The sequence below is a fragment of the Apus apus genome, chromosome 6 (assembly GCF_020740795.1).
Source record: "Apus apus isolate bApuApu2 chromosome 6, bApuApu2.pri.cur, whole genome shotgun sequence".
NCBI classification, from domain to species: domain Eukaryota; kingdom Metazoa; phylum Chordata; class Aves; order Apodiformes; family Apodidae; genus Apus; species Apus apus.
In genome coordinates this window covers 26,027,631-26,049,126 of record NC_067287.1, presented here as the reverse complement: position 1 = coordinate 26,049,126, position 21,496 = coordinate 26,027,631, and the positions used below count along the sequence as shown (strand labels likewise).

The following is a 21,496-nucleotide window of genomic DNA, read 5'->3' as shown; positions in this document are numbered from 1 at the left end:
CTGAAGCGGCTCTGCCTAGAGCAACTACATGGCAGTATCTTGCATCTGTGGGAGGCACTGGCTTTTACTGACCTCAGAAATGTAGATTATCTCTGAAGTCTCCTGTTCCCTGTTTATTTTATCAAGTTAAAGTGAAAGATAAGCAATATATGAATAGAAGGAAAGACTATTTTAAAATCCTGGATGTTTTTTGCATGAGCTTTTGTCATACAAATTTAAGAACAGATTGAACAGTTTTTATATCAGAGATCACCTTTACTGTGATCTGTAACATCTCTCATCAAGTCAATTCTGTGACACTGTGATGTCTTTCAGACCAAGATTTGCCTTTTGCTGAAGACTAGCATTTAGAAAGTTTGCTTTTAAATATACAGTGTATAAGCTGGTGCTTTCTGAAAGCTATGTTGCAAATTACTGTGAAACTTGACCAAATGAAGCTGTACAGTAAGTACATTGTGAATTTTTTGTTTAGCCCTTGGTGGTAATCTATTTTCATGACTCTCTGGACATTCTATAGCACATCTGTAGGGTTTACTGTTCTGTAGTGCCTGATCACTCCCAAATTGTTGGTTATGTTGTGTTCCCTCTAAGGATTTAAATTTTCATTCCGAACCTGATCCTGGGTTTAACAGTGTGGATGTACACCAGAAGGCATGTGTGTCTTTGCTCCATATAAAGGGCTTGGAGGACATGTTTGGGGAAGAGACTAGAGGCTTATTTAACAAATGATTAATTTTTTGGGGGGTGATAACAAGTAACCTTTGGAGAACATTGTGGTTATCTTGGTCGTTCAGAGAGTCTGTTAGCTGTAATGGTGAGTATTTGCTTCCAGGAAAGAGTTTATTTGTTGGGTAAAAATTGTGCAGTTTCACTGAAGTGATCTGGACAGTGTCCAAGATTTAAACATCTCATGGAATGTATTGCTGGCATTCTCTGTGGCCTGTTTTAAGCATTTTCTGTTTACAGATATGTAGTCAGTTATTTGCAGTGCAGTGAGACTGCACTTCCTGTGGGTTGAATGGTGGTGCTTAACTGTGATCGGCTGAATTCCTTGGACAAGAGTTGAATTTTTGTAATGTAAAGTCAATAGACTTTGCCAACAATAGCTGCCAATGAATGCACGTGCAAGGATAGCATGAAATAAATTCTGATGATACATTAAATATTGTGGACTCTGTTCTTCATCCTCTGCATGGTTCTGACAAAAGTGAGCTGCAAGAATGGCTTTTTAATTACCCATTGCAGCTTTCACACTAGCTCTTTACTTTTCAACAAGATTATAAAATGTGAATGTATGCTATTTTTATAAAGCTTACAGACAGGTGCTTTGACTTAAGAACACTTCTTCAGAAACTTAGTGGCTGACACAAGTTTTCTTAGACTGATACAAATTGAGTATCAAGCTTTCTTTCTTTTCAGATGGAGCAATTATCAGATGAAGAACTTGACCATGGTGCAGAAGAAGATAGTGATAAGGAAGATCAGGATCTGGACAAGATGTTTGGGGCCTGGCTGGGGGAATTGGACAAACTCACACAGGTTAGGGAGGTTTCAATCATCTCACAAAATAATTATTTATAAGTATTACATGTTTCTTTTTGGTTGGATACTAGCTGCTTAGCACTGCCGCTTGCAGCAAGGTAGGCTGTGGTAGCATGTGACCAGCTCCATTCTCTTTAAAGGTTTCTAAACTGGTTTGTTTTCCCCATCTCAAAGTCATTAAATTCACTTTCCATAACCTGATGGTTTGACCTTTCCCAAAGGGTATGGTTCCTTCTGACAGCTATGGAATTGTTATTTTGTCCTTGCATATATAGTGAAGCACTGACTTTAGCTGGTTAGAGGTAGGCTGTATCTTAAAACATATGGCTGGACATTGTCCAGCTATGACAGCATTTATTTTTTGCACTTGAACATCAATAAAAAACAAGAAATTGTGAATGTTGCCACTGATGGCATGGTAAAGTGCCCTGCTGCACACTAGAGGTCTCACGGTTATTCCAGAATACTTTTCTGCATCAGAGAGGCAGCTGATCGGACATAATTTTTTAGCATTTCCTTCTTTCTGGTGCTTTTGCTTTCTAGTGCTTTTGCTTTCCTTCGTAAGCAGATCTTGCATTTTGTGTGGTATGCCAGACTCCTGGAGTGATAGGCCATTTCTCTGTGACTGCCTGCTATGTTTTTTTCAGCTGTGTGAACTGGCCCTCCTGAATAACGTATTTTGTCTTCTCCCGTTTTGTCACATAGACATAAGCAGGTATGATACCACAAGTTTCGGTAAGCTAGAGAAGAGACAGCTTTTCTCATCTTCATCCTACCCAAAGACTGAGAGGAAAACCATGTGACAGCATTTCAAATTCAGGCACATCTCTGTTATCTTCAGGTTAAATCTGTGCCTGCAAGATCTAAGTGTAGATAGCACTCCAGGGGATTATTTATTATTTTATGAATGTGTGCATGCAGGGCAATAAAGAATGCTGCCTTTGGCATGAATGGAAGACTGTGTGAATTAAATCTGTATATCCTAATTGTTGTTTTAACCTTTCTGTGAAGGACTCTTAATGGTAAGTGAGAGCCATTTAGAGGAGCACAGTTGGCAGTTGTCTTAGACCTTGTGCAATTTGCTGCAGAAAAGTTGGTACAGGTAAGCCAGCTGCCTGTGTTTTAAAATGAGCTGGTATATAGCATCGCTTAGAAATGCATTTGGAATGAGTACCATCTTTTTGATTCTAAAAAAAACAGAATGTGTTTAACATACTTTCTGCAATGAATATTTAAAGCTAAACCTCTGTGGTATAGTGATGATTTCAGTCTAACATCTGAAAAATAGATATTTTTAAAATATGCCAGGAGTTTTTTAAACAGATATCTTGCAGAACATTAGTTTTCATTCATCTAGAAGATCTGCTTGTCCAGTTCCTTGTCAAACTTTATTCTGCCCATTTTTTGGTCTTTTTCAGAGTTTGGACACAGACAAACCTGTGGCACCAGTGAAGAGATCACCTCTCCATCAGGAAACCAATCTTGCCAACTTCTCATATCGCTTTTCCATGTATAATTTGAATGGTTTGTTGAATTGTTTGCCCCCTCAAATATTAATTTAGGAAAAATAACACCCTGTTGCATCTATGAGAGCATTGTAAAATATAAGAGCATTTAAATACACTCCTAGCTGAAGTGTGAATGTGTTTGCTGAAGGCATTGCTTTCTGATGGTACAGGATTTTTAGTGTTCTCAAACAGTTATCTTTTTTTTAGCACTTAGTATCTGAGAATTGTAGCCTAGTATTCATACAGAAATGCATGTTATGGGATCTGGTCTCATGAAAGAATGAATTTATGGAGATTTCTTAAACATGAAAAAAGAGAGCATCTTGCTTCATGGGACAGGATGCAGGAATATAACTACAGAATGTTTTCACATTAAACAAAACCCATGTTTTTCCTTGTCTTTATTTAAAATAATTTTCTCTGGCTGTAATACAGGAAGCCTTAATTTAAAGGCTTGAGTATGTGTATAGCATTTTGTGAGGTTTTGTGTTTTTTTACAGCAGTGCCACAATTCTTGAATTGCCTTAGCAGAAAATGCTTAGTGAAACACATTTTTTTTTTAAAGTTGAGGTACAATATTATAAAAATGTGTTTCTAGATTCTGTTCACAGGACAGCAGTTTAAACTTTTCAAATGTAATCAGAATATTCTTAGATTTCTCTGGTCTGCAAATGTATTTAACAACATTTATTTTTGTTGGGTTTTTTATTGTTCTTAGACAGGTAAAGAGTAGTAGTGCGAGTAAATTTCTGTTTTGCAGTAAGCAGAGAATCTGTGATACAGATGAGGAAGAAAGTTCCCTTATGCTAGCTGCTAAATTTGATAACACAAAGTGAGGAGTTGCACAGACAAATGAATTAAATCTACATATACTGAAAAATCTTGTTTCTTGCAGAAGCCCTGAATCAGGGGGAGACTGTGGATCTAGATGCCCTCATGGCTGATCTCTGTTCCATAGAGCAGGAGCTCAGCAGCATTGGATCTCATTCAGCAAACAATGCTGCAGTGAAACGCCTTGCCACAGAATCCAAGGCTCAGAAACCACCTGCTAGCCAACCTTCTACTAAGCACAGCAGCATGAAAGGATTATCGTCCTCATCTGTTAAGGTGACTAAACCATCACATGCCAACGTGTCTTTGGATGACATCACTGCACAGTTAGAGAAGGCCTCTTTGAGCATGGATGAAGCAGCCCAGCAGTCTGTTGCAGAAGACACCAAACCAGTAGTTGCTGCTCAGCACAGGAGGACAGCATCTGCTGGCACAGTGAGTGATGCTGAGGTGCGCTCCATCAGTAACTCCTCCCGTTCAAGTGTAACTTCTGCAGCCTCCAGCATGGACTCCTTGGATATTGATAAGGTGACAAGACCTCAGGAACTGGACTTAACATCGCAAGGCCAACCGATCACTGAGGTAGTGTGTCGTTGATTCAAGATTTTGGTTTAGTTTGGGGTTTTTGATCTTCAAACTCTTCCCCCACACACACATACACCTGCTGACACTCCTAACTAAACATCTTCAGTGGGGTTGATTGAGATTGCTTTTGCATGGACTGCACATACTGTGGATACTTTGTTCTCTCTTTTTGTTTCTGTCTGCATGATATCTTTTTTAAGAACATGTACTTGCTTTTTTTAAGGGCTCTCCCCATCTCTTCCTCCTCCTAAGCCAGTCATTTATTTTAATGTTTTATCATTAATGTATTTATTCTAAGTGAATCTTGTACATTGCTTATAATTTAAATCTGATGAGTGCACAGCTGTAGGAAGAAGTACAAATGAGAAGGCTAGATTCCTGTTACAGTGCACATAATACCTCAAATGCATGGAGCAGTTTATGAGTGCTTGTCTGGAACTATACTATGTCATTCATTTGGTGCTACTTAATATTCTTGTTTTTAATGCAAGACCAGAGAGAATTCTTTGCAACGATGTAGAACACAGATACTGGCCTGGGATACAGCACTAACAGATGTTCATGGGATTTTGGTGCCACAGTGTTGCTTAAACAGAGGGGAAACTTTTCAGTGAATTCACAGCCAGTTTTGGGGAACCTTGGAAGTTCTGGTAACTTCTTTGAGGAAACTGGGAAAGCATTCCAGTGAACTAGAAGCTGTCTTGTAGAAATATCTGAAAGAGAAATCTGGCCTGTTCAAAAGTCAGTTGTACTAATATGCATATTCTCTAATATGGGAGAAAACTGGAACAAGCTGAGTTTATTCTAATCAATAATTAACACTAATTTGAATGAACTGTGCTGAAAGCATGCCTCTACCCATCTGCAGCGAAGTTCATCTGATGTAAAGAGTGAATGATGCAGGCTTGTCAGTGTAATGATCAACTCATCAAGGTCACATTTAAATTTAAATTTAAATCTTTATTTGAAATTGTGAGAAATGAATGAGTGACAGTTTAGGTAAATATTCTTTCTGCATAAGAAATTGGTGTTCAATGTATTTTTATTGGAGATTCATATTGAATGAAGCAAAATAGAGGTGTCCTTTTCTCTTTGGAAAGTCAAAATGCAAACATTTGCACTATTGCTGTAGGCCTAAGTGTTGGAGCCAGCCTATGACAATCATTGATTTTACTGTTGTTTCTTTGTGCATAATCTTCTTTCTGTGGTATGATGAGGATTATTTTTGGGCTTTTTTGATCTCTGACTGTTACTTGTGCTGATAAATCTTTTTTATGTAGGAAGTTAGACAATATTGCATTTTTGTTTCTACTCAGGCTAAAAAGATTATTTACTTGAATTAATTTATTCTGTAACTTGCATAACACAAGAAAAAGTTGGAATTTTGCATTTCTTAATTTTTAAAAATGCAGGATGTTTGTGGCAGTTAGTTTTCCAGGTGTCCCTGTAGATTTTAGCGTGTATTACTCTGGGAATGATAGGCTTGATGACTGCCCTTCTTGTCTCAGATTTTTCAATTATTCACATGGTATGAGAAATCAACAGAACACCTGCTGCACTTAAGTAACTTGATGTTGTTGAATCAAGAGACAGAGGTCAAAAAGTTGCTTCATAGAAAGCTAATCTGTATTGGTGCAAGTATTGCAGTTTCTCTCTCAGTTGCTTTCTGAGCTATTAGCTACTGACTGCAAGGCTCAAAATTACCCCTGAAAGATTTCCTCAAAGACATTTGAGAGTTGCCATTGTAAACCCAGTGATTCCTTCTTGTAGGAATGTGGCTGTTGTTTCTCTGCCCAGATAAGTAGGTAAGAATGGTTTCTTTGAAGAAGGTAACCAGAAAGTGTTAGTAAAAAGAAAGCCAAATTCTGCCCTCCTCTTGAGAGCAGAAATGTCTACACTCTTTAGCAGTGCTGCTTTGTTTTTGCTCTATCCGTTCTGTTCAATTTGAGTAGTCTGAGGAAGATGTTCAGCTTTGAAAAATTTTTCCCAAGTATTGGTGTTCAACTATTCAGTATGACAAATGTTACAAGATGGGACCTTTACTGTGTAGTAGCTTTTTTTTCCCCTCACTACTGATGAATGGAAAAGGAGAAAATCACATTTGTTTGGAGTTAGTGAGAGTTTCTGTGATGGTGTTTTTTTTAAATGAAATTCACTTTATAAATGGGCAGAAACACACAAATTCATTCATAGAATCACTGAGTCCCAACACGGGAGTTTCTTTCGTTTTTCATTCATCTAGTGTCTGAACACTATTATTTAAGGGTCTATTAATCTTCATGGCTAGGTTGTGAACCAAAACACCTTTTAGATGGGGTGCAGTTAGGGCTGAATTCTACCTTCCTACCAACACAACTGAGCCAATGGTGCTGTTTCTAATAAAGGACATTCTTCTGAGGAAGTACCCTTTGAAGAACACTTAGTGACCCTGTAGGAAAAAACTCAGTTTTTATACAGAATGAGAGAGGGTATTACTTCATGGCTGTAGCAGATCTGTTTTGAGATTTGTTGTTCGCACATAGTGCTTCAAGTTATCTTTTTTCTTTTTGCCTGCCTTCCTTGAGATTGTCTGTTGTTGCACTGACCTTTAACATTTTTCTTTGCTGCTCTGGCTCTTGCTGAAATGATTAGTGACTTGGCAGCTCTGCCCTTTTGACCAATCCTTTCTGTCCTCTTCAGGCAGTATAGGTACTTTAAAAAGTAATGTTTTCTCCCACAACTTAATGTTATGCTCTTCCTCTTGTGATTCCAATAAAATTAAGTGAAATGGAAGAGTGTGTTGATAGGAGGAAATACTGGTCTGAAAAATTAAATTAAGCTTTTCAGTGATTAAATTCAGTATTCTGTCTTTTTAAAATAATTCTGCTGTGTATTTAAGAGCTCTCTGACCTGGAAGTGTAGGTAAATCCTGTGAAAGAACTGACATGTGTTGGCCCACTAAAGGTATGAATAGTCTAGTGTTCTTTCTGACTGATACTAACAGCAAACAATATGAAATGAGGCTGCAATTCCACAACCACAAAAAATAAATCCTTTTCTTCTCTTCCTTCCTTCCCCAAAGCTCTTAGTTACATTGTCTCAACTTCTTCCTTGTCCCAGCTTTGGCACGTAATGGTACCTAACACAGCAAAACTTAAAAACTTTTCTTCTGGGACTCATTCTGTGTTATTTAGGTGAATTGCATAGGCTCAGAGGGATCTAATGTGCAGTAGGGGTGTTGTAGTCAAGAATTGGAGGCTGGAAGGGAGAGCAGGAAAACACCCGCTAATGGTAAAGGATTAAGTCTTTGCCGGAGCAGTTGGACAGGCACCTTAGTGTCATTGTCTTCCTTTTCTTTCTAGCAGTCTGTGCTGTATGAACTTCCTGGGACTGAAGATAAATCAGCGTCATGACGGGTGGTAACTTTTGGTGGTCCTATTGGCCTGGACCATCTTTTGTCTCTATGCCACTTCCGGGAGAGTTAACTTGAATTCTCTGAGTTGTCTAAAATAATGGTTTTATTAGCCGTCATCATGATTTGATTAATTTTCTCCCTTTCATAACAATTTATAACAATATCTTTTTGGACCCCATGAACATTAATGTTTTCAAAGGCTATTGCTTTGTAATATCAAGATCTTCCCTTGATGGTACTAAGTGTTGTCTGTCTGCACTTATGTTTTCTTGTCTTCAGTTTCCTCTAAGCATTGCTAAGTAAAAAAAATAGTTTCCTCCCCAACTTCCCATAATATTTGCTAAATTGAAATTTGTCTGTTACAGAATTATTTTCCAAATCCTTGCTTGAACAGTATTCTTCCTTAAATTGGTAGGTTACATTTTGTCATCTTAATTTTTAGTTGTGTAATGAATGGCATACATTTTAAATCTTGGTTTCTGTGTGTGGGATACTTTACTTGAATAGCATGAGTTAAAAATACAGGAAGTTATGACTATGTGACTAACTTTTCCCCTCCACCCACCAGTATTGTCTTTTTCCTTCTTCCTTCAGTCCCTCTGCCACCAAAAAATTGTCTTTATTTTCAGTAAGCTGTGCTAAAGCAATTAGAGAAGAAAGTAGTGAGGAGAGAATAGAGAACTGTGTTGATCAAACTCATGTAGCTAGTTATGTCTGGTTATGAAAGGATCCATTCATGGACAGTCATTGTTACTGTCCTTCATCTAGAGGTTACGGGTGAGTTTCAAGTCTGCCATCTGGTCTAGCACATAAAGCATCACCCCCCTCCCTCCCAATATGTTTGCATTCTTTATGTCTGTAACCCAGTTTGCACAGCTGAGAGATTCTGATTTACATATGAACATAATGCATAAATTAGCAGTTGGTAATGATACCTTTTTTATATATATATTATTTCTAATTTTAGCTTTTATCTAAATTCATTGTCATTTTAGGCTTGATGTTTAAGGCTTGAAAATCATTACAAGGGACTGCCAGTGCATTAAAATTATAGGTTCTTTGCTTCACTTGGCAGAGAAGGCAGAAGTATGGAGTAAACAGTAATGTTTCTTTCAGGCAAAACGAGAGCTTTGGGGGCATGGCAGTTAGTAATGCTTGTAATGTAAGCTCGGCACACGTAGACAAATCTGTATTGGCTGATAACTCCTGTGGGATAAATGTTGTGTTCCAGAGCAATTTTGCCTTGGTTCTTGTGTGGACACATCACTAAAATAATACTTGCCGCACAATGACTTAACACAGAAGTTTTTCTACCCATTAAAGATTATTGTAGGTCAGGTTTTTTTGTGATGACTAAATGTTACATTGTATGAAAAAGCAACTGTTTCTGTATGCAGATAAATTAACCAGTGTATATGGTCTTTGGTAGGCAACAGTTTCTTTAGAGTTGGATTGCTGAACCTGACTTATTATTTGTAGGTGATTTAGGGAACAGTTGTGGTCTCTTTTAGCTCTTGGAGGATGAGAGAATTATTTGCTCTTGTATTTTGGGAGCTTAAGGTTTGAGTAGTTTTCCATATGTTCCATGTTTTGTGTGGTTAGCAGAGGCAGAGGATGTCAGTCTCTGATTTGAGAGAGTAGTCAGATACACAACAAACAAGGCATTACACACGTTAGTTTTGTGTTTCTTCTAAAGACTTAAAAGAAATTAAAGCTCCTTTTTGCCAGTTCTATTGTGTCCTTAGTTTCATACACAAAGTATCATAGAATCATAGAATCATCATAGAATCATAGAATCATAGAATCCTAGGGGTTGGAAGGGACCTCGAAAGATCATCTAGTCCAACCCCCCTGCCAGAGCAGGGTCACCTAGAGTACATCACACAGGAAGTCATCCAGGCGGGTTTTGAATGTCTCCAGCGAAGGAGACTCCACAACCTCTCTGGGCAGCCTGTTCCAGTGCTCTGTCACTCTTACAGTAAAAAAATTTTTCCTGATATTCATCTTAAACCTCCTATGCTCCAACTTGTATCCATTACCCCTTGTCCTATCACTGGTCTTCACTGAAAAAAGCTTAACTCCATCGTCTTGACACTCACCCTTTACATATTTGTAAACATTGATGAGGTCCCCCCTCAGTCTCCTTTTCTCCAAACTAAAGAGACCCAGCTCCCTCAGCCTTTCCTCATAAGGGAGATGTTCCACTCCCTTAATCATCCTTGTGGCTCTGCGCTGGACTCTTTCAAGCACTTCCCTGTCCTTCTTGAACTGAGGGGCCCAGAACTGGACACAATATTCCAGATGTGGCCTCACCAATGCAGAATAGAGGGGGAGGAGAACCTGTCTTGACCTACTAACCACACCCTTTCTAATACACCCCAGGATGCCATTGGCCTTCTTAGCCACAAGGGCACACTGCTGGCTCATGGTCATCCTCCTGTCTACCATGACCCCCAGGTCCCTTTCACCTACACTGCTCTCCAGCAGGTCAGCCCCCAACCTGTACTGGTGCATGGCGTTTTTCTTCCCCAAATGCAAAACTCTACACTTGCTCTTGTTAAACTTCATCAGGTTTTTCCCCGCCCAAGTCTCCAGCCTGTCTAAGTCTCTCTGAATGGCAGCACAGCCTTCTGGTGTGTCAGCCACTCCTCCCAGCTTGGTGTCATCAGCAAACTTGCTGAGGGTACATTCTGTGCCCTCATCCAGGTCGTTGATGAAGATATTGAACAACACCGGTCCCAGTACCGACCCCTGAGGGACTCCACTAGTCACAGGCCTCCAACTAGATTCTGCCCCATTGACTACAACTCTCTGACTTCTTCCTTTCAACCAGTTCTTGATCCACCTCACTGCCTGATCATCAAACCCGTACTTGATCAACTTATCTACAAGGATGCTGTGGGAGACGGTGTCAAATGCTTTACTGAAATCAAGATAGACCACATCTACCGCTCTACCATCATCTATCCACCTAGTAATTTCCTCATAGAAGGTTATGAGGTTAGTCAAACATGACTTACCCTTGGTAAAACCATGTTGACTGCTCTTGATGACCCCCATCTCCTTGATATGTCTAGAGATAGTGCCAAGGACAAGTTGTTCCATTACCTTTCCAGGGATGGAGGTGAGGCTGACCGGTCTATAGTTACCCGGGTCCTCCTTCTTGCCCTTCTTGTAGACTGGTGTGACATTTGCTATCCTCCAGTCCTCAGGCACCTCTCCTGTTACCCATGACTTACCAAAGATGATGGAGAGTGGACTAGCAATGACCTCCGCCAGCTCCCTCAGCACCCTTGGATGCATTTCATCCGGACCCATCGATTTATGGATGTCCAGATTATGCAACTGATCCCTAACCCAATCCTCATCTACTATGTCCTCACCTATCTTGACTACTTCTGGGGTTATATGAATCTGGGGCTCATGGGAAAAGCCTGCAGGAGTAAAGACAGAGGCAAAGAAGGCATTCAGCACCTCTGCCTTCTTCATATCCTCTGTCACCAGGGCACCCACCTCATTCAGCAGTGGGCCTATATTGCCTCTGGTATTAGCTTTGTTGGCTATGTATCTGAAAAAGCCCTTTCTACTGTCCTTAACCCGACTTGCAAGGTTAAGTTCCAAGGAGGCCTTAGCTTTCCTAGTTGCCTCCCTACATTCCCTGACAACATTCCTATATTCCTCCCAAGTGACCAGCCCCTCCTTCCATGATCTATAGATTTTCCTCTTCCACTTGAGTTTCCCCAGCAGTTCCTTTTTTAACCACGCTGGTCTCCTAGCTCCCCTACTAGATTTTCTACCCATTGGGACACACTGATGCTGTGCTTGCAAGAAGTGGTCCTTGAATATTGTCCAGCTATCTTGAGCCCCTTTACCTTCTAGCACTCTGTCCCATGGGACTTCCCTTAACAATTGGTTGAGGAGGCCGAAGTTTGCTCTGTAGAAGTCCAGGGTTCTGGTCCTGCTGGAAATTCTGTTCCTCCCACACAGGATCCTGAACTCCACCATCTCATGGTCGCTGCAGCCAAGGTTGCCATTGACCACCACTGCTTCAATAAGGCCCTCCTTGTTGGTGAGCACAAGATCCAGCAGCGCTCCTCTTCTAGTCGGCTCATCCACCATTTGCATTAAGAAGTTGTCATCAATGCATTGGAGGAACCTCCTAGACTGTGAAAGGCTGGCTGTATAAGTCTTCCAGCAGATATCGGGATAGTTAAAATCTCCCATGAGGACCAAGGACTGCAGTTGTGAGGCTGCTTTCAGCTGCCTGTAGAAAGCCTCATCAACTTCCTCATCTTGATCAGGAGGTCTGTAGTAGACCCCCACAACTGTGTCACCCATACTACCCTGTCCTTTAATTCTTACCCACAGAATTTCAACTCGCCCCTCATCAGCCCCTGTACAAAACTCAATACATTCTAGTTGCTCTCTCACATAAAGAGCAACTCCACCACCTCGCTTCACCGACCGATCTTTCCTAAAAAGCACATAGCCATCCATGGCCACATTCCAGTCGTGTGAGCTGTCCCACCATGTCTCTGTTATTGCTACCAGATCATAACCCTTAGACCGCACACAGACCTCTAACTCTTCCTGCTTATTCCCCATGCTGCGTGCATTGGTGTACAGGCATTTCAGGAAGCAAGTAGAGCACATCGGTGGGACTAAATCCTCCTTAGCCCATCCTCCTACAGGCCCTGGTATGTTCCTCTTGGGCTTGTCCCTAACAGACCCAGTTTTCTCCCCTTCCCCCTTCACATCTAGTTTAAAGCTCTCTCAATGAGCCCTGCTAAGTCCTGCCCCAAAAGCCTTTTCCCCCTCTGGGACAGGTGCATCCCACCCGCCACCATCAGGCCAGGTGTCTCATAGAGCAGCCCATGATCAAAAAAACCAAAGCCCTGCCTTTGGCACCAGTCTCTTAGCCATTCGTTCATCATTAAACTCTTCCTGCTTATCTCTCCACCCATTCTTGCAGGAGGTATGGAGGCAAACACGACTTGTGCTCCAGACCCCCTAACTAGCCGTCCCAGGGCCCTGAAGTCTCTCTTCATTGCCCTTACATTTCTTGTAGTAATTTCGTCACTGCCAACCTGAAAAATCAGCAGTGGGTAGTAATCAGATGGATTTACCATACTAGAGAGTTTCCTTTTAACATCTCTAATGCGAGCCCCAGGGAGGCAGCAGACCTCCCTGTGGGATGGGTCAGGTCTACAGATGGGCCCCTCTGTTCCCCTCAGAAGGGAGTCTCCCACCACAACTACCCTCCTTTCCTTCTTAGTTGAAGAAGTCCTAAGTCGTGGAGCTGAGCGACAAGTCATAGGCGGTTCACTAGACAAATCTGTCACTCCAGCTTCATTTTCCTTTCCCTGAAGTTCCAAGACCTCGTACCTATTCTTCAAGGGCAATTCGGAGGATGGACGGAGTTGGGAGGGTTTTTTCTTGCCTCTCCGAGGACGGACCTCCCTCCATTCCTCCATGTTCCTAAAGTTCTCTCCTTCTGTCTGAGAACAGGAGGGGAGGGGATCCATCACTTGTTCTAGCATCTCTTCCTCCTGCCCTTGCCTCAGAGTTTGACTCCACCAATCTATTTCGTTCTCACATTCTCTGATAATTCTCAGTCTTTCAACCTCCTCTGTCAGTCTAACCACCTGCCTGAGGAGATCATCGATTTGCTCGCACCGCACACACGCGGTGCCACTGGCTCCCTCTGGCACCAGTGCCAGGCTCAGGCACTCGCTGCAGCCAGAGACCTGCACGGCTGCGTGCCTGCTCAGAACCTCCGTCTGAGTTCCCATATCCTTCTTCAATACAGTTTTAGGGCGTGTTGCCACCATGCTAGAGAAATTTACTGGTGTTCTCTGCTTCCTGCCTCCACTCACGCCGCTCTCCCCCTGCCCTCGCGCTCCCTGCCCTCGCGCCACTTCACTTCCTGTGACAGCTAGCTGCCGCTCTGCGCTCTCACCGCTGCCGCGTGCTCTGAGGGAGCTGCCGAGATGGCCGCTTTTAAACCTTGCCGCGGTTCTCAGCCACACCCCCTGCCACGTCAGCCTTCCTATATATTCTGGAGTGTTTCGAGTTATCCTTTTTCCTATGCTGAAAATAGTCAATGGAAAGACTTAATTTGAAACACAATTAGACCATCTCTTCCTCTTTATTTTTTTCCCCAATTATTAGTCACAAAGTGTTTTTTAATAAGTCAACAGTAAAGGAAAATTGTGCATATCCATCATCTTGAAGTATTCCTTTGGCTTCCAAATTTATTTGCTTAAGAAGTGTGAGTCATCCAGTTTTCACGTGTTCTTGAAATACATGTAAAACAACTCTTCACCTTACAGATTTTGGGGGGCTTTCGAAACATCCTCAGAAATTACCAAAATACATAAATATTGTTTATCAAATATGTTTGGCTATTTATCTTGAAGTTTTTGCATGACAGTAACATGGTTCGTACTATAATGCACTAAAACACAAAGATTGCTAATATACTCTCCCCTAAGCCTGCAAAACTAGCACCTAAACTTTTTTTTGCATTATAGTTAGTGAACCTGCAAAGTGAATTATGGGAAAGGATGTGGTTTTTTCTAAGACTTTTGAATTGCAATCCAAGGGATATGTTCTAAAAGTTAGAATTACTGCACATGCACAGAATAATAGATTTTTAAAATTGAGGTATACAGATTTAAAATAAGTGAAAGGGAAATAAGAACCGAACATTAGCCTTGTGTTGGTAAATCTTGATTCTCCAGTTGGAGTATCTGACTTACTCCATAGCCATTGATTTAAAATCTACTCTTAACATTTTTTCACATGGGAGGTCACTAATTAAAGTGTAGCAGAAACTGTCAAACTTGTAAGAATCTGTTTATCTTCTGAGATTCTCTGTCAGTTATTGTATATTTTATTACTTTTATTATGAACACTAACGGCATTGTCTATGCATAAATGCTGTTGGAGTCTTTTGTGGACAAGCAACTGAATGACTTGAACTCTGGTGTCCCACATGAGTTTTATCTGAAGTTAAAACTGCTTCTTCAGAAACTTCCCTGGTAGCCCTTTACATGTGCCAGTAGGGAGATGACTGTCTCTAGCGAAGTCGTACTGTATCAGTTAGAATTTTCCTGTGATGTGCTTGTCTTTTTTCCCATTGTGTTCTTCTGGACATACCAAGCACTTGATGGTTTCTATTCTCCAGCTGTTCCAGCTTTTTAGGATGAAGGCACAGAGTTCAAAGTTCATCAGCTTTCACCTTGCAGTTGTGAAAGACTGTTCCTAGTAGAAGAAAAGAATGTGATCTGGTGGCAGTGGTAGTCATCTGAGCTAGTACCCTCTTCTGTGTCTGTATGTACATGTGCTGTTTTGATTAGTAATGCTAACAGTAAAACAGCTGCTGCTGCTGATGGAAGCAGTCTGCAGTCCAGTGACCTTTTTTTAGCTTCCCCTGCTGCCTCTTTATGTGCGTTGGTTAGAGAGGTTGCTATCACAGACTTCGCCAGTTGTAGAAAACAGTTTGAATTGGGTGCTGTGTAAATAACCACATTTTAAAATAAATCTCACTGCTTTCAGGCTGATTCCACAGCACTTTAGAAGAATACTTGTGTTTATGATAGGATTTATCGAGAAAAAGTTGTATCATTAATACAGACAAGCTGAGCAAATGGTTGCTCAGAAGTTGGAGCTCTTTACTTAGATTCATCTGCAAGAGACAAAATACCATAGATCAATGACAAAGTAGATCTAGGCAACATACCTCTCAGAAGAAGGAGTCTTGGACCAAGCCACTAGACCAGAATTGAGAAATAAGAATTCTTGCCTTATAATGTTACCAAATATTGTCAGAAGCACTGGAGGGAGTTACATGCTTTGGTTGCAGCTGCCATTGAAGATCTTGCTCTGCAAGTTGTCATTAATGGAACTTTAAAAATAGCCAGTTTCCTTGTAGAAACACCAGTTAAAACTAAAAAATTACCTTTACTTTTTCTACAACATTGAATTAGATTAGGGAAGAGAAATATTACTTCATTAGGAAATGAGCAACCGGTTACTTGTTTGTCCTTACTTCAGGTTGCCAAAAATAAAATTTGAAAGAGGTGACAAAAATTAAGAACAGAGCAGTCAATTGTGGAACATGAAACTCTTGAGAGGAGAAAAGAATTTATGCCATTTTCTTCAGCTGAATATGCTTCTACCTTATAGGGTGAAAACTGAGGTTCATCAGATTTGTAAAAAAGTTTGAACCCAAAAAATGAGACTTCATGTTCTGAAGAAACAGCTGGGAAACAAGCCTTCTAGCTGTGTCAGTTTTGTGCATGCTGGTTAGTGTTTGGTCTGTTACAGTATAATAAAAGTTGTCTGCAAATTCAAAGAAAAGTCTTAGTTTTTAGTTAAAAGTAGCCTTGGTTACAGTTTCCAGTGTTGGGCATTTACTAGTCTAACATTTGTAGAAGGTATTTGAGATTTTAGGCCAGCTACATCAATGATTTGCTTTATGAATGCAGGTTAAATTTTATCCTTTTTTTCGTATGGCTTTTCTGCTTTTAACCAAAAGGATAGATTGGTGACTTTTAACTTCCCAGCTGTGTATGTCGATTCTCTTCTAGCGATTGATCTTTGGATTATTTGATAGGTACAGTTGGTTTTTTTTAGGACTGATTCAAATTTTAAAAGTCAACACACAAATAAGCAAATGTTACTTAAAACAGTTACTACTTAGAGTAAAAGGCAGCAGATTCAAACAAAACCAAGTAAAGCTATGTGTACTGTAGTTTCCTAAGGTTTGCTAGCTGCTTTAATGTCTTGTTTTCTGTGCTGCAGGTAAGTCCATCACAGGATAAAGTGTCTGATATTCTTTCTCTTAATACACATTAATTGGTCTTACTAAGGCTTGCAGTGGTTTTTTCTTCCCTCTTTCATTCTTCTATATAAAGCATCTATTTTTTAACAAATCGGACAAATATTGTCTGTGAAATTATACTTAATCTTACTTATTTTTTCCTATTTTTGTTTTCTTTTGGGAAAATTTCACTGCTTGAAACATCTACCCTGCAGACAAACTTTATTTGGGATTTTGTGTTTGGTTTAAGCTAATTTGTATCTGTGCTACTGCTGAATTGGACAATGTTGTTGCATTTTGTATTTGTACTACTGTTCGTGCAGCTGCCTCGTAATTTGAATCTCCCTGAAAAATAATCCTTTGGAATTAGTTGTTCATTGATCCACTGGACTGCATGGTCAAAATCACTGCTGTCCACACAAGAGATGTGACAGCACATGGTTGGGGGAAGGTCAGGACTGCCACTTTCTTGTTGCAGTTTAGTCCAGTAGTGAAACTAAGCTTGAACTGGAATATTTCCTAGCTTTTGCAATCCTTTCTGTTCTCCTGTGTCCCAAGGAACCTGTGTTCAACAGGGAAGCATCACAGCCTGACCTAGGAGCTGTGTGGACTAGTGAATAGTGTATCTCATGCACATAATGCAGCAGCTTCTTAATTTGAAATGTTCACAGACATGTTTTCTAAATTGCAGCATATTTCAATAAGTTTAGACTGTAACCATCAGTACTGGCATGAAGTTATAAGCATCTCTAATAGTTAAGAAATACTTACTATATATATATATATTCCTTTTTGTTTTGTTTTGTTTTTCCTAAGTTACAATGTTGAATACTTAGGATTAGGAAATTCCAGTTGCCTGCAGTGAAATGGAGTTGCACAAGTTCCTGGAGGAGGGTTGGCCACTTGGGAGCCCAGAGTAATAGGTCCAGATCCTCACTTCCTGTGTCTGGCTCCAGTATGTCTTGCAGCAGCCAGGCATTGCAATTTAAAGAAGGCTGCTGTACTCTCCCACCAGGGGCACAGGCATTCTCAAACCTGACCAATCTTTTGTTCAAGGTTAGTAGTGTGCAGTCCAGTTGAAGAATTGGGCAGTGCTCTGTGAGAAGATGCAGCCTTGAGTTATTGTAATTCTGATGCTCCAGACTTCCCTGAAACGTTATGGGCTACAATTTTAGTATTAAAGGCTTATGCACAAGCAACTTTGGGTAATTTCCTCTAGGACAGCACAAAGCAAGTCTTTGAGGATGCCACTGCCAATAATCTATTTCATGGTCAGATGTGCAGAGGTCTTCAAAAACATCTACATTTTAAATGAGATATACCTTCCTTTTCTGCCTTGGAAATACTTCATGTAATGTAGATGGCTAGTAATCATTTTATAGCAATAAACCATCACCAGAAGTTACTGTCCAAGTGCTTAGAGCTTGGCAAATTTTTTTATAAGCAACTGAAAACACATACATGTAAGTATCACGCAGCTCTGTTATCTGAGGTTGCTGCTTCGGTTTCTAAGTGTCTATTTTCTTTTTCTGAGGTTTTGGTAACAATGAACTGTAATCCCCTTTGCATCTGTCAATCTTCAACTCTGTAACTTGGTTACCAAAATTAACATGCTTGAAACAAATGCTTCTGTACCTTTGAAGGAAAAGGGACAAGCATTAGATGACACACTGGAAATCTTAGACCATCTGCTTTTTAGTAGCATAATATTCAATTTTTGATTCCTTAACAACTTCATACTAAGAAGCTTGTCACTATGTTGAACTTTGTGTTCTGAAACATAACTGACTTTTTTTTTTCTTTTTTCTTTTTTTTTTTCCCCTTGCCTTACTGAGAATTATGGAAATGCAGAAACACTTCCTCTTAATTCATTTTTTAACAAATTACATTATGAGGGTGCTCAAATCTAAAATAGCATTATCAACTAAAAAGAAGATAAATCTATGCTCAACTGACATTGTTCATATATGTACTTAGTAGTTGTCACTAGAGTGTATTATGTTATTTACTGGTATGGAGGAACTGACATGGGAAGCAGATAAGCTTGTATAAAGTGACAGTATGGGTTTCTTCTGTTTGTAGTGTTTAAAAATTTTAACTCTCATTTGTTGGCTTAGTGAGCAAGTGGCTGTGTGAAGAGAATGTTACCTGTGTTTATTTTCTGATTTGTTTCGAAACAGGTAGAAAAAGTGTGGTGTGTGTGTCTGCAGGTGTTTTATCTGAGACTATTGACTATTTCCCATCTTACTGTGGGCAAAAACATACTTCTGTCCTCCTTCTGTCTTCCTATAGGAGAAAGCCTTAGTCTCCTTTTGTCATTGATCATTTGTAAGTAAGAAAATTGGATGATGGACACTGCAGCTTCTTGATCTAGTTCTGTTGCTTTTTTAAAGGTAACTGTAGTCACTGCTTCTTTCTTTCCTCTTCCAAGCAGTAATAAAGCTGTTCTTTCTCCTCCCTCCCTTTCCCCTTTTCCCCTTTTGCACCCTTCTCTCCCCATTTTCCTACATTTTTACCTTTCCATCATTCAATCCAAACATCCCATTAACTTTCCAGAAGAGGAAGCTGAATAGACTCCTGAAAGTTGTTATGACATGTTTACATGGCTTCTGTTTAAGTCAAGTTTTGTCAATTTGCTTGCAACACAAAAATCACATTAGTGACTTGAATGTAATTAATTAGTAACCCAACAGTGCACTAAGGTAACCACGTATATCATTACAGTCAAGCTTTTTAGTCTTCTTTAGTTGATCATTGGATATTCTCTAATTATTAATTGGGCAAAGCAAATTAAATTTTTTTCTGAGGTATGATTGCTCTTGGCAGACATAAAATCATAGAAGAGAAGAGAATAGAATCATTTAGATTGAAAAAGACCTTTAAGATCATCAAGTCCAACTGTAAACCTAACACTGCCAAGCCCACCACTAAATGATGTTCCAAAGTGCCTCATCTACACATCTTTTGAATACCTCCAGGCATCACTCAGTCACTTCCTGGGGCAGCCTGCTCGACTGCTTGGTACTGTTTCAGTGAAGAAACTTTTCCTAATATCCAGTCAAACCAAATACCCGGTTGCCCTGGTGCAGCTTCAAGCCATTTCCTCTTGTCTTATCAGTTGTTACTTGGCAGAAGAGACTGACACCTACCTTGCTACACCCTCCTTTCAGGTAGTTGTAGAGAACATTAAAGTCTCCGCTGAGCCTCCTTTTCTTCAGCCTAAACAACCTTCATTGCAAAGGAAAGCAGAAAATGGATATATTTTTTTTCTTTAATTCTATGTTCAAAATTTTATATTGTATATTTTTATGTTTCAGATAAGTACAAAATCTCGAAGAATTTGCAAAGAAAGATTTCAGTTCTCCTTTCCCATCTTTGTCCCACTTTGTTAGAAAATGACAAAGATTATGTTTACACTGGTTTTGGTTCTTGAGTTCTATTTTGAAAATAGGGGATTCTAATTCTTCAAGCTGGAGTGTAAAGAATTCAACATGCTGATGTAGTTGAAATGAAAGCTACAGTAGTTATTTTTTCAGCAAAGTTTTGCAATCATATAGCTCTCTATTGAACACTGCTTGCTCTGTTTCCCTGTTTTAGTTTGTTTCTTAAGGACAAAAGGAGACTTCTGAATTTTTCTCAACTGTTATAAAATCCTGAATAGTGGCACAAGAGCGCCACCAGCTGATTTAATTAGATGTGTATCTTAATGTTAAATTGTTAGAGTTTTGCAGGAACTGTGGCGAGGTATATATGTACACAAGTCCCCACTGTCGTCATTGTCTTTTTTCTTTTTTTTTTTTTTTTTTTAGTACTGAGGTATGTTATTCTGTTGTACCTCAAGTGAATGATGTCTTTAAATTTACAGATAATACTTATCCAGAAAGGTGGTTTTCAATTTAACATATTTAAGGCACTGGAACAACAAGATAAAATACCTCAGAAGATTGCTGGGTCATCTTTGCCTTACACTTCCCATCTAGGTTTTTTTCCTGATTTGTAAATTAACAGTATAAAGAACATACTTGGCACCTTTCATATACTGTATTGTATTGTTTTAAAATGTATTCTGAGCCCTTACCTTAAAATTAAAGGGACTTGATAGAACTGTCTCATAGTGATGAGACTGAATCTTTCTAAATTTGTCCTTCTCCCTTCTGTACTGAGTGATAATCAGGTGTGTACTAAGAAAATGTGTCAGTAAATGTGACAGTCGAGGTTTGGCAAAAATGTGCAAATAAAATTGAAGAAATTAAGCAATAAGGCTATATATATAGAATGTTATCTGTGAACTGATGACCTGTTACAGCTGCGAGATGGACTACACCATCTGCATCTTTCAGAATCTAGCTAGATGGCTCAGTTTATCACCTCTTATAAAAGGATCTTTACTTTTTATGCACTCATCAGTTACTATCTGCAAAAAAAAAATTCTAATATGCTCAGTAATTCAGTGTTAGTCTAGAAATAATTTCAAGTTTGTTTTTTGTGGTTTGTTTTGCATTTTTTTGCAAATGGCTTTCATCTAAGTCCTCAGAAACTCAAGAATTAAGACAACTCACTGAACTTTTCATAAAGGAGCTGACAGGGATAATATGGGAGAAAATCTTGAGCTTTTGAACATGTTGAGGTTTACTTGTCATGTAGTACAGTGTGACCAATTAAATTCTGAAAATCTGAAAGGTGTTTTCATTTTCCTGGTAGTCCATCTGTTCTATTGTATTTAGTAAACGTTTTGTAGATGTCAGTTTGGTGATGGTGTTGGTTTGAAAAAACTTTCTGGCATAAGCAGCTACTTGGTATTAAGGAGAG

At 39.6% G+C, this 21,496-nt stretch overlaps 1 protein-coding gene across 7 annotated transcripts in view; it reads left to right on the top strand.

The window, feature by feature from the left end:
* The window catches only part of RAPH1 (Ras association (RalGDS/AF-6) and pleckstrin homology domains 1), a 209,885-nt gene that overhangs the window by 152,926 nt on the left and 35,463 nt on the right, over positions 1-21,496 (top strand). For all 7 annotated transcript variants that reach the window (XM_051623049.1, XM_051623051.1, XM_051623048.1 and 4 more), the window contains 3 exons: positions 1,420-1,539; positions 2,961-3,066; positions 3,946-4,463. In XM_051623049.1, the coding sequence (XP_051479009.1) occupies positions 1,420-1,539; positions 2,961-3,066; positions 3,946-4,463 (744 nt within the window). The remainder of the gene's footprint in view (positions 1-1,419; positions 1,540-2,960; positions 3,067-3,945; positions 4,464-21,496) is intronic.